General features: G+C 38.7%; 4 protein-coding genes across 5 annotated transcripts in view; 1 reads left to right on the top strand and 3 right to left on the bottom strand.

The window, feature by feature from the left end:
- Positions 469-4,055, top strand: LOC104712533 (serine/threonine-protein phosphatase PP2A-3 catalytic subunit). The gene is made up of 11 exons (XM_010429455.2): positions 469-743; positions 1,113-1,169; positions 1,308-1,391; positions 1,667-1,738; positions 1,927-1,998; positions 2,269-2,309; positions 2,663-2,729; positions 3,045-3,236; positions 3,344-3,433; positions 3,524-3,631; positions 3,718-4,055. Exons 1-11 carry the CDS (start codon positions 651-653, stop codon positions 3,781-3,783), a joined length of 942 nt encoding a protein of 313 aa, XP_010427757.1. The 5' UTR covers positions 469-650; the 3' UTR covers positions 3,784-4,055.
- LOC104712532 (lipid phosphate phosphatase delta) lies at positions 4,124-6,445 on the bottom strand. Of its 2 annotated transcripts, XM_010429452.2 has the most exons (8): positions 5,979-6,445; positions 5,782-5,877; positions 5,612-5,686; positions 5,391-5,521; positions 5,139-5,242; positions 4,922-5,050; positions 4,719-4,834; positions 4,124-4,631 (listed from the first exon to the last, which is right to left on the bottom strand). In XM_010429452.2, the coding sequence occupies exons 1-8, from the start codon at positions 6,150-6,152 to the stop codon at positions 4,209-4,211; spliced, it is 1,248 nt and encodes a 415-aa protein (XP_010427754.1). In that variant the 5' UTR covers positions 6,153-6,445; the 3' UTR covers positions 4,124-4,208. The 2 variants fall into 2 exon arrangements, with proteins under 2 accessions (XP_010427754.1, XP_010427756.1); XM_010429454.1 differs by lacking the exon at positions 5,979-6,445 and having other exon boundaries at positions 5,612-5,672; positions 5,782-5,867.
- Positions 6,756-10,351, bottom strand: LOC104712531 (eukaryotic translation initiation factor 3 subunit C-like). The gene is made up of 4 exons (XM_010429451.1): positions 10,260-10,351; positions 9,809-9,880; positions 7,964-9,700; positions 6,756-7,800 (listed from the first exon to the last, which is right to left on the bottom strand). Exons 2-4 carry the CDS (start codon positions 9,830-9,832, stop codon positions 6,886-6,888), a joined length of 2,676 nt encoding a protein of 891 aa, XP_010427753.1. The 5' UTR covers positions 9,833-9,880; positions 10,260-10,351; the 3' UTR covers positions 6,756-6,885.
- Positions 10,948-11,298, bottom strand: part of LOC104715780 (IQ domain-containing protein IQM6-like) — a 7,046-nt gene continuing 6,695 nt past the window's right edge. Inside the window, exon 11 of the mRNA XM_010433157.2 lies at positions 10,948-11,129. Within this exon, the coding sequence (XP_010431459.1) occupies positions 10,948-11,129 (182 nt within the window). The remainder of the gene's footprint in view (positions 11,130-11,298) is intronic.

The following is an 11,298-nucleotide window of genomic DNA, read 5'->3' as shown; positions in this document are numbered from 1 at the left end:
CTAAACAATCTCTTATAGAATCCTTCATTTTTACTTTCTAATTTTCTATGATTTAAAAAATCAGCAAGATTTTTAAAAACACAAAGTCATTAAAACTCTTTCTAAATCCTAAACCAATACCTCCCCCTAAACTTGTTTGGATATGAATATAAGCATTAAATAGCATTCAATGTAAAACCTTTCCAAAAAATATTTTTAAACAAAAACTGCTGCAAAAATATTAGTACAGATAATTAAAATAAACACTTTTTTCAAAGGTTGGTGTTTATATTTTCATAGATTTTTTTTGGTTTAATTGAGGAGTAAAACCGATTTTACAATATTATAGGTACTATTTGAACAATTTAGAAAGTAGAGGGTTTTGTTTTGTCACATTGTCATATAGTAGATCTCAAAAGGAGAAAGGGTATAATAGTAAATTGAAGAAACGGCTCGAAAGCTACAAACCCACTCGCCACTTCCCCTCACGCGCCCCTTCTCATTTCGAGTTCCTCTCACTCTTCTGCGCTTCGAGAAAGAGAGAGAGAGAGAAAGGAAGAAAAAAAAAAAGCGAAGAAGACGCAGAAACCATCCAATTTAGGGTTAGGGCTGCCCCCTAAACTGGAAACCTGTTGCTGGTTTCTGATCTGTGTTTTTTCGGATCCAAAAAGATGGGCGCGAATTCGCTTCCGACGGATGCAACACTCGATCTAGATGAGCAGATCTCGCAGCTCATGCAGTGCAAGCCCCTCTCTGAACAACAGGTACCCCTGCGATTTCTAGCTTTTCCTCACACCCTTTTTCGGTTTTTCTCCTTTTCAATTGGATCTGCAAATTTGTATATGTGTCTTTTTCCCCCGGTTGAGCTTCGACTGTTCCGATGATTGGATCTCAGATTGATAAATAGTTTTTTAGCTTGTGTGTGAGAGACAGAGGTTGCAACTTGGTTGAAGACCTTCTGGGACTAGTATCGGGGAAAACTGATCAATAGTCTTCTTGGTCTATCTAATTTTGATATTCTAATGTTATGGTTTTGATACTAGATATTAGTTTTAGTCCTGTACCTCTTTAGGAAGTGAAAAGTGAGAAAAGATGAATTTTTCACGTGCAGTATTGTTTTATTTGCTTTTTAGGTTAGAGCATTATGCGAGAAAGCTAAGGAGATCTTGATGGATGAAAGCAATGTTCAGGTCAGTTCTTGTTCTTGCATCTCTTGGCAATTATAATTCCCATCTGATGGATTGTGTAACTAGCCTCTATTCATTTAAGGACACATTCAATTTGTTTGGTTTAAGTAGACTTAATCTTATAAAAATTCCTTTATGCAGCCTGTTAAAAGCCCTGTGACAATCTGCGGTGATATTCATGGACAGTTTCATGATCTTGCAGAGCTTTTCCGTATAGGGGGAAAGGTAATCTCTCTAACACTTACTGAGATGCACAATGGTCATATAGATGAACGTTTTTGTTTTTTTATTCAGCGTCCATGTTTTCTAGCAATTAATAGTTCTGGCTGGGGAATACAAACTCTGTGTGGATGCTCACTGATTAATCAGAATATATTGGAGCCTTTTCTGAGGGGTTATATTTAAAAGTAGTGCTGGAGTTTCATTTCATGTTCTGAGTTTTGTTGTCCATCTACCATCAGCTTTGGCAAAACCTGATGAATCTTTCGCTCTTTTTGCAGTGCCCTGATACCAACTATCTGTTTATGGGAGACTATGTTGACCGTGGATATTATTCTGTCGAAACTGTTACGGTACCAAGTTTATACCATCTGCACACTTTGTTTTTGTTCAATATGATATTCTGATTTCCAAGTAGAAGAAATACATCTCTGTCTTGTTATACTGCTGTTAAATCAAATATACTGTCTATACTGGGTTTATGTATGTTAGTTAGATTTACCTTTCTCATAGTTTTCTTTCTTTTAAATTCCATTTACAGCTGTTAGTTGGCTTGAAAGTGCGGTATCCGCAGCGAATCACTATTCTTAGAGGAAACCATGAAAGTCGTCAGGTAAACTAACATTTTTTGTGTCCCCATGTCTCTCTACTTGTATGTTCACCTGTTGAGGTTGCGGTATTGAGTCTATTACATAGTCTGTCTGTTATCTGTTATTGAAATCTTTGATGAGACCCTCTTATAATTACAACTTATTTATTCATTTCTATGCTGTATACAATTTCAAGTAAACTATGGTTTTTCCTATAGTTTTTTTGCTTGCAACTTTCTGTCCAAGTTTTTATCTGACTAATGGTTTAATACACTTTTTGTTCGCTCTGGCAGATTACTCAGGTTTATGGATTTTATGATGAATGTCTGCGAAAGTGAGTCTCCTGGCAAACACCCTTATGTTGTATAAGCTGCTAACTCACTTTGTTTATGTGATGATACATCTTCTTTAACTAATACTCTGCATGTCTTTATGGTTGCTGTTGTTGGGAGAATATCAATTTTCCTTTCATTCTTTTTTCTAGTCCTGGCTAGTTTGTTTTGATCTTCCGGACTAATATTTTTTTACTCATTTGACTATTCTCATGGTATTTTTCATATCTTACTTGTTAGTTAGTGCTAATCAAAAAGTGAGCTTGATAAGACATGTCTCCTTCTACGCCTGTAGGAAAGATTTTTTGGTTATTTCGTTTGGATTTTGCTTAACAAACCTTGCTTGTACTTGCAGGTATGGCAATGCAAATGTTTGGAAAATATTTACAGACCTCTTTGACTATTTCCCACTGACAGCCTTGGTTAGTACTTAATACATACACTGCATCATTCATTCCACTCCTACAATATTGTCTGTTGTGGCGCTCTTAATATTCGAATCATTCACATGATTGAAATTTTTTTATGCATTCTTGTGCGTGTGTCAGCTACTTAGTTGCCAAGTTCCACTTTAATTTGAGATGGTTTGTATCTTGAAAGCTGTGAAGGACTAAATAAACTGCAATTGCTACTTATACTTAATATAACTTGTCTGATTGAACTGATGGTTTCTTAAGAGTGTTCGTTCCAAAAGATAACGAGGCTGTTTTTCTCATGTCGTATATCCTTGTTTACAGGTCGAGTCGGAAATATTCTGCCTTCATGGTGGATTGTCACCATCTATTGAGACACTTGACAACATTAGGAACTTCGATCGAGTTCAAGAAGTTCCGCATGAAGGACCTATGTGTGACTTATTATGGTCTGATCCTGATGACAGATGTGGCTGGGGAATCTCTCCTCGTGGTGCTGGATATACATTTGGTCAGGTATTGAATTATGAAGCCTCAGTTTCAGAAGCCGTCCTGAATCTACCTTTTTTTGGTGTCAAATAACTGTGTAATTGACTTTCTTTTTCTCAATTTTGGTTCCACAGGACATTTCCGAACAATTCAATCACACTAACAACTTAAAGCTGATCGCCCGAGCGCATCAGCTGGTTATGGATGGATTCAACTGGGCACACGTAATACAATCAAACTCATCTTCCCTGCATAAATTTGCCAAATCTAAGATTCTTAGTTCACTATGTAAGAAAATATATTCTCGTTGACAGGAGCAAAAGGTGGTTACTATATTCAGTGCACCAAACTATTGCTATCGCTGTGGAAACATGGCCTCAATTCTTGAGGTCGACGACTGCAGGAACCACACGTTCATTCAGGTATTTTCCCAAACTATGTCCAGAAATCTTCTTTTTGACTTCTTTTGTGGGGAATGAAAACTGATAGAGTCTAAATCATGCAACAGTTTGAACCAGCACCAAGGAGAGGAGAGCCAGATGTCACTCGAAGGACACCCGACTACTTCCTATGAAGACACTCAGCTCTTCCTGCAGCGGCGAAGTCCAGTTGTTGGTTTTTGAAGATCTCTGCTTATTCCATTTGGTTAACGCATTTGTGTTCCAGGTTGCTTAAAATCAATTTAGCCCTCTCCCTTGAAATAGTGTAATATAGGCAAAGAGGTCAATGAACTTTAAAACCTCTCATGAACATGTGTTTGGCTGAACTTATTTAGCTCCCTTTTGCATCAGAATATGTTTATTGTGAGATATTATTTTGATTTATTTCATGTTATTCTTCCCCTTTGTTCCATATTTTTGTATTTGCACCCTTTCAATTGACGCCTAATCAATATAAAGTTCTTCAAGGCCACATCACTAAGAGACTTTTTGTATGGCCAAGTTATGAACAATGTTACTAAAAGCATTGATTTTATATAACAAGACAATGGAGCTGTCACTACAAGTTAATATAAGAGAATATGGAGGGAACAAGATCAACAACGGACCAGGCAAGGCCTGCGTATTGGAAGAACCTTATTCCAGTGTCAATATCAAACGAGTCCTGGCACAAGAACTCGCATAGTCTCTGCAAATACCCAACCGAGTACTTGCTTTCGTCTGTCTTCTTCCCATTTGCATGCACGTTGTCGAGCTTGAGCTTAGGAATGTATGTGCTGGATCTTATTGGAATCCCAAGTGCACTGGATACTGTTGGTAAAATCCATTTTGCAAGGGATTTACTGCAGAATTTAACTAAGAGAATTGTCGGTATTCCTACCATAACTCTCCCAATGTATGCTGCTAGCGGAAGCTCTGGTGAGAAGACTTGTGGGACTGCTTCATGGTGAAATTGGCTGTACGTTTGTTGGACTCCAGTCACCTACGACAAGTAAAACCACCATTTAAGGTCATTGCCTGAATTAACCATTTACACTTTGAACTATATAACATATTCTGGATTGCTTACGATTCCTAGTGTAACTCCGTTGAAGGCGGTGTGATATTCGTAGCTTGGAGTTGGGTGCTCAGGAGTTGGATAAGCGAAGAGTAACAAGAAACTCAGAGCAGTCCAGAAGGAGCTAACTGCACAATCCGTAGCCATAGCTTCTTTATTATTGTTAGTTTTTAAATGTAGAAGCATTTCTAAAACCAAGAGAAATGATGCTTTACCGTTCTGTTTTGAGGTAATAAAATCATCGATTTGTTCGTTGACGGTTAACCATAGACTTAGAATCAGGACTCCTATGGCAAGACCACCAACGATATCGACCACACTGTGCATACCCAAGTAAATCCTTCCTAGGAAGAAAAAACAATCATGTTAATTGAGGAATCAAATACTTGCAAGGAATGTGTGTGTTTTCTCTGGTACGAGTGATGATCTTACCGAAGGCAATTAGGGCTACCAACAAACAAGCAAGGGAAAATCCATAGTACTGGATAGACACATTTTCGAATCCGACAGATGATGACACATAGTGAAGTAGATATCTGTAACACCAACAAATAAGGAGACAAGTGTTATAAAAAAAAACCCAATACCCACAGCAACATTTGCTTTACAAAATGATACAAAACAGATTACACGAAATTATGGGAGTCTAGAACAAAGAGGGTACAGAGTTGACAGAAGACATACCCGGACAAACAAACAGTATTAAGGGTATGAGAAGAAGGCAAGCCATATTCCATAGCATTGTCTTCCTCATCTTTGGTGGCAGTAATCCTTCTAACCGGTGGGCAGCTTGGCCTAGGAGCTGATATCACATCCTAAATACAGAAGAACGACCGTATAAAACAAACAGTTCCTTCTTATAAACTAAGAGAATGTGTAATAGAACACCGAAGTAATAATAATACCTTAATGCAGTTTCCCAAGTAATCACAAAACGCTATCAATAGAGTCATCTGCCTAGCCAATCTACCATGTCCACTCTGCAATCAGACTCATTGTTTAGTAGTCTTCTAAGGTTACAAGCATATCTAAGACTAAAGATTACTACTTTGATGTTGAATTTATGAAAGGTTACCCAAAAAAGCAAAGGCAAGAAAGCAGTGTAAAAGGGGACAGAGACAACACACGAGAGCGCTGAGAAGAAAGCATCCAACACTCCATTCTGACATTTCTGCAAAAACACACACAAATCACCACCCAACAAAAACTCAGCTTCAAATCTTTTACTAGTTGGGATTGTAAATAACTTTATTGGGTAAATTAGGCACACACCTGGATTCTAAGAATGAGAGGAACACCACCAAGGACTTGACGAGAGACCCATGGTTGTATGAGAGATCTAATTTTATGGGTAAAATTCAGATGGGAAGAAACACAGATCCATGTAACAATACCCACAAGGATCAATCCTTGCCATGTCCCTGAGCTTGAGCCTGAGCTTTCCATTGATCTTTCTAGAATCTTCTTCTTCTTCTTCTTCCCTCCCTCTTTCCCGTTTCAAGAAAGAGGAGAGAGAGTAGAAAAAGTTTGAAAATTTGAGACAGTTGGTAATTTTTTTTCTGGGTTTCAAAAAAAAGTCAAAAACCTTAGAACACAAAATTAGAAGACCAATTATCAAATTTATATCTCTCTCTCCCTCCTGAGGCGTACAGTGAGGAGCTCCTAGATGTTCGCTGGCAAAGAGAGAGAGAGAGAAAGAGAAGATGGAATAAATTTAGAGATTTTGATTATAAAAGATTTTGAGAGAACCTTAAAAAGAGAGTTTAGTTGTTAATATGAAAGTTTTCATAGCCACCAGTTTTGATCAAAGTGAGGTCTACGTGTGGTTCGCGTGACTTAGGTCAACGCATAACTAGTCAAAAATTACTTTGTCTTTGTGATTGTGATTGCCATGATTTTGTGCTGCCAAACGTTTCGTTTTTTTTTTCTTTTAAATATTTTTAAAATAAAAGATGAAACGAAAAAATTGTTCAAATAAAAATGTAACGTAGAAGGAAGATACAAATTGAACAAACGATTAGTGTGTTAACAAAACAAAACAAAATACGATTAGGGTATATGATAATTGATATTAATATATATAGAGTCAAAAACAGAACAGAACAGAACAACAGAGGTTTTACTAGAGATCTCCTCCTTTAATTTGGGTTTTATGTTTTGAAATGTAACCAAGTCAGTCTTACATACGAACACCTCGGTTAAGACTTACCATACGGCTCGTGCCATCCATCTGCATTCCTCTATTCCCTGTTCCACCTCTTCCTGCTGCATACCCACCTCTTCCTCTTGCATACCCACCTGATCTGTTACCACCATAACCAGACCTAACACCACCGTTGTAACCTTGTCTTCCTTGTGTGTAAGACATGTTTTCTTGCCACCTTCCACCACCTGCTCCTCCTCCGTAGTCTTGATTGTTGTCTCTTCTTTTTGAACTTAGATCCAGACCGCCACCACCGGTCCTAGCCTCCATTGCTCTCTCGTTACTCTCCGCAAGAACAGCAAGCTTCTCCGTTAACTGGAAAGCCAAGGTTTGCAACCTGTTGTGTTGCACATCGTGGAAGATGATGCAACGTGTAGGCTGGTCCCAACTTGCATGGAGTTCTTCATTGATCATCATCTTGCTCACGATGCTGTGGACTTTGTTCTCAGAAAGATCAAACATCTTGGCAAGTTGATCTAGACTTAGGGACGCGTAAGAGGCCGAGTATGTGAAGAGGTAAGTCTTCAAAGCCTCTTCTTTGATTCTATTATTCACCATAGCAAGGATGGTTTCCCGATTCTTGAACAGTCTCCAGACATCAAGAGAGTTCACAACTTCAAAAGCCTTTTGGAAGTCTCCTTTAATGAGAGCTCGGGTTGCTGCCATGGCATGATCACGAACGTTCTCAGGAGGAGCAATGAATGCTTGCCTCTCACTGATCTCGAGCAGACGACGGAAGTTCTTGCTAATCACCCTGCGTTTAACATCATGAGAATTGGCTGCCATGTTAGGGACCTCTAGTAGCATGGCACATATGAGATGAACAGCTTCGAGAAGCTCAAGGTTTATGTGCATGTGATATGGCATCTGTCGTCTCCTTTCCAATCTTTCCTGGTGGGACCAAAAGGTTGCAGAACAGTTAGCTTCATTCTCAATATTAACAGACTGATGAAACACCATGATCATCACGAACCCAATTACACAAGATGGAAACAAATTCTACGAACCTGAGATGCAAAAGAAGATACTATGCAATACAAACAAAAATATGTACCTGCTCGGGAGTCTTCTCATGATATCGGCTTTGCTGGACACCTTGAGCAAGCAACTCCCGCACCCTTTGACCAGAGTACAGTTCAGACAGGCAGCTGTGAGCTTCGGTAATCATTCCAACCCGGAACGCGCAGAGACCAAGCTGTGCCATGGACCTATTAAAGAGGATCTGGGTTGAGATGTCCATGTGCTGAATATTGTCCTGCAGATGACTCATCAGCAACAAGTCCCTAGCAGACACAAACTCATCCACTAAAGCACGATGATATATATCACATAACATCGCACGGGCTTTGGTCCGTTCATCTCCATATTTGTAAATAAGGGAGACGAGAACATCCATCATAGCTCGACTACTCTCTGGGAAGGTAGGCTTACGAGGAACAACCTCTGGAACAACAATGAATGAAGCAGGAGGTCCAGCTCCCTCTTTGGGCTCCTCACTATCTTCTTCTTCTTCTTCCACAACCAGCTCAGCCAGTTTCCTCATGGCATCATAAACTTCCTGAGGTTTGTAGTAAATTAATTCAACTTGTCTTAAGGCCACCTTTGCCGCAGCTTTATAGTCACCAGACCGCTCAAAGTAGTCCTGGATGTTTTGAGCAAGAGCTAAGAACATCGGCTCATCTCTCAATCTGTCCACATACTCACGTGTATGAGGATCTATGGACTGCAAACTCTTGAAAAATTCAGTGTCTATCCTCTCCACAAATGCAACAAGGTTACCCCAAACCCGAACTGTTCCATCAAAATCTTCTGGTTTTGAAGTTTCATTCTCATCATGCTCAATCGTATCATCGACAACGATGTTATCATATTTGACAAGAATGTCCAGTATCGTAAGCATGTTATTCACACACTTCTTCCAGACCTTGATAGGCATGTGTCCATTGAGACCAGGATTCACATCAAACTGTGCAGAAATAACACTAAACAAGATTTCAAGTTTCTGTGCAGGAGTTTTGGCAATCCTTATCAGGTGTGAAAGCTGATCAACGAGTTCAAATCGTGCAGTTCCCTTCTTGCCACGGGCAGCCACAACTTCTTTGAACTTTTGGTTGACCCAGTCCCATGTGATCTCTTTAGGATCTTTATTATACAACTTCTCCATAAGTTTATCTTTCTTACTAAGCATCTTCTCCCAAGAGGGATCACCTTTATCCTCTTCAGAATCAGCCTCCACATTAACGTCATCCTCAGATTCATCATCCTCGTCGTCATCTTCAGAATCTTCATCCTCTGATTCCTTCACTTCCTCGGTTTCTGGCGACTCCCTATATTTGTTAATTTCATCTTCATAGAGCTTGTTGTTCTTCTTCAATCTCTGCCTCATTGAGTTCAAGGCCTTGGAGTTGCTAGTGCTCATCTTTTTCTTTGCTTCCTTGTTGGCCAGAGTTTCGTTTAGGAAATCCTCCAACATCACAAGGGTTTTAATGTACAAGATTGGAGCCTTCACAGCCTCTGTAACCCTCATAACTTTTTCCAACTGCTTGTTAATCTTATCAAAGTTGTCTTGTAGACTAACCCAGTCATTGATCTTAATAGCATTCTTCATCAGCTCTGTGGTACTAACCATCTCTTCAAAACGCTTGTCTTTGGCTGGCTGAACAACACGTTTACGGAGATCATCGTCCTCACTATCACTGCCACCTGGAAGGTAACGCGAGGCACTAGCAGCATTGGTATCTTGAACCACGTCCAACTCGACATCACTTTCATAATCACTATCACTTTCACTCTGGTGAACAAAGATACAATGAGAAATTTGAAGTAAGTAAAAACTAATGGAGCAAGCCAATAGACGATAGTAAAGAAGTTATCGATATACAAAGGTTCAAGAGAAAACCTGAGGATCAAAGAACTTAGACATCTTTATTAGCAGAAGAGGTAAACGCTAGTCAATGAAAGTAATGAGAACCTGCAATCCACAAAAAGACACTGCAAAAAATAAGCTAAGCTGAAATGATAAAAGCAACTCGAGAAAAACAGATCCAAAGGAAGAACCTTAACCACAGAGTTCATTAGGGTTTCGAACCCTAACCATAGAGTTCATTAGGGTTTCAATGAAAACAGAGTAAAGCAAATTAATTTCAATTTTTTTCTTTACAATCAAGCAGAGATTTTGATAATCATAGAATTATGATAAGCTTAGAAATCAAACCCAGAAATCATAATCAAGTAACAACAATAGATCCGAAGCAGAACATTTTTCTTCAGGATAAATCAAATAAGCTATTGAGAGCAAAATCTAATCGTAATCAACACCAAACAACATAAGTACTAAGAGAAGTCGAGACCTGAATCTACCAGAGTCGGATCTGTTCGGGTGAGAAGCGAGCGACAAGCCGACAACGTAAGACAAAGGATTAAATCCCAGAAGGAACCGTGAGAAGTATTTGTAGGGCTTTTGCGATTTAGAAATCACTTCTTGCGAAAATTCCTGTTTTACCCCTGTCTATTGTAACTTATTTACAGTGTTTTTTTTTGGCCTCGTTGGGTAATATCGACTTTATGATGCACTTATGAGTTATGGGACTCTAATTACACAATCCATCAGTTTGATGATAAAAGTCAATGATCCACTTTCCGGTTAAACAATTTCAACCGGAGTAAAGATTTGGTTAGCTTCAAATTGGTTTTTTTAGTTAATGTATATATAGACCAAATTTGTTCGATTTACATTTGGATTAGTTTTATGTACAATTAGATTATCGAGTTTATATGATTCAGTGGATTACAAAATAATCACACGAAAAAATCATTATAAATAACAATTGTTTTCCTCAATTATGCAGAGTTGCTGCCAAAAAAAAATTTATGAATAGGTGACTTGAAGAACAAGGAACACACATACATATACATAAAAATACCATTTTTCAATTAATCCCTAGTTTTGTATCTTGCGTAACAAACAAAAATATATATATTCAAGCGGATCACTTCATCATATGAGCATTTGCGTCACATATATATATGTATATTGACCTAAAGCTTCTCAAGTTCTTCAGCCGCCAAAGGACTTTTCCCAAGACTTGTTCCTCGTGATCTAACCGGAGCAAAAGGAGATGGGTTATCAAAGCGTGAAGCTCTTGGAGATAAATGAGCTTGCTCAAGAACCCTAAATTGAAGCTCTGATGGGTAATCTCTCATACAACTGATTCTAGGCCCTGCACCAGTACTCCATCTTGAATGTAGCCGCTCAGCTAACTGATAAGATTTAATTCCTTTGTGTGAATCTATCCGTTTCATTATCTTCTCCTTCAGGACAGGTTTCTCGTATTCTTCAATGTCTTCATCGAACAGATTTGATTTTGGGTATGTGAACTCTTCCTCAGC

Source organism: Camelina sativa, chromosome 9 (assembly GCF_000633955.1).
Source record: "Camelina sativa cultivar DH55 chromosome 9, Cs, whole genome shotgun sequence".
Lineage (NCBI taxonomy): Eukaryota > Viridiplantae > Streptophyta > Magnoliopsida > Brassicales > Brassicaceae > Camelina > Camelina sativa.
This window is presented reverse-complemented; position numbering and strand designations above follow the sequence as displayed.

Bases quoted from the DNA above. Each gene is read 5' to 3' on its own strand.
- LOC104712532 (XM_010429452.2), bottom strand. From the start codon at position 6,152: ATGGAAAGCTCAGGCTCAAGCTCAGGGACATGGCAAGGATTGATCCTT. The intron at 5,687-5,781 runs GTAACCTTTCAT...GTCTGATTGCAG, and splicing joins TCTTGCCTTTGCTTTTTTGG to AGTGGACATGGTAGATTGGC. The intron at 5,522-5,611 runs GTATTATTATTA...TTCTGTATTTAG, and splicing joins ACTTGGGAAACTGCATTAAG to GATGTGATATCAGCTCCTAG.
- LOC104712531 (XM_010429451.1), bottom strand. From the start codon at position 9,832: ATGTCTAAGTTCTTTGATCCTCAG. The intron at 9,701-9,808 runs GTTTTCTCTTGA...TTTGTTCACCAG, and splicing joins CTAAGTTCTTTGATCCTCAG to AGTGAAAGTGATAGTGATTA. The intron at 7,801-7,963 runs GTACATATTTTT...TGGTCCCACCAG, and splicing joins ATGAGAAGACTCCCGAGCAG to GAAAGATTGGAAAGGAGACG.
- LOC104712533 (XM_010429455.2), top strand. From the start codon at position 651: ATGGGCGCGAATTCGCTTCCGACGGATGCAACACTCGATCTAGATGAG. The intron at 1,170-1,307 runs GTCAGTTCTTGT...TCCTTTATGCAG, and splicing joins TGGATGAAAGCAATGTTCAG to CCTGTTAAAAGCCCTGTGAC. The intron at 2,730-3,044 runs GTTAGTACTTAA...CCTTGTTTACAG, and splicing joins ATTTCCCACTGACAGCCTTG to GTCGAGTCGGAAATATTCTG.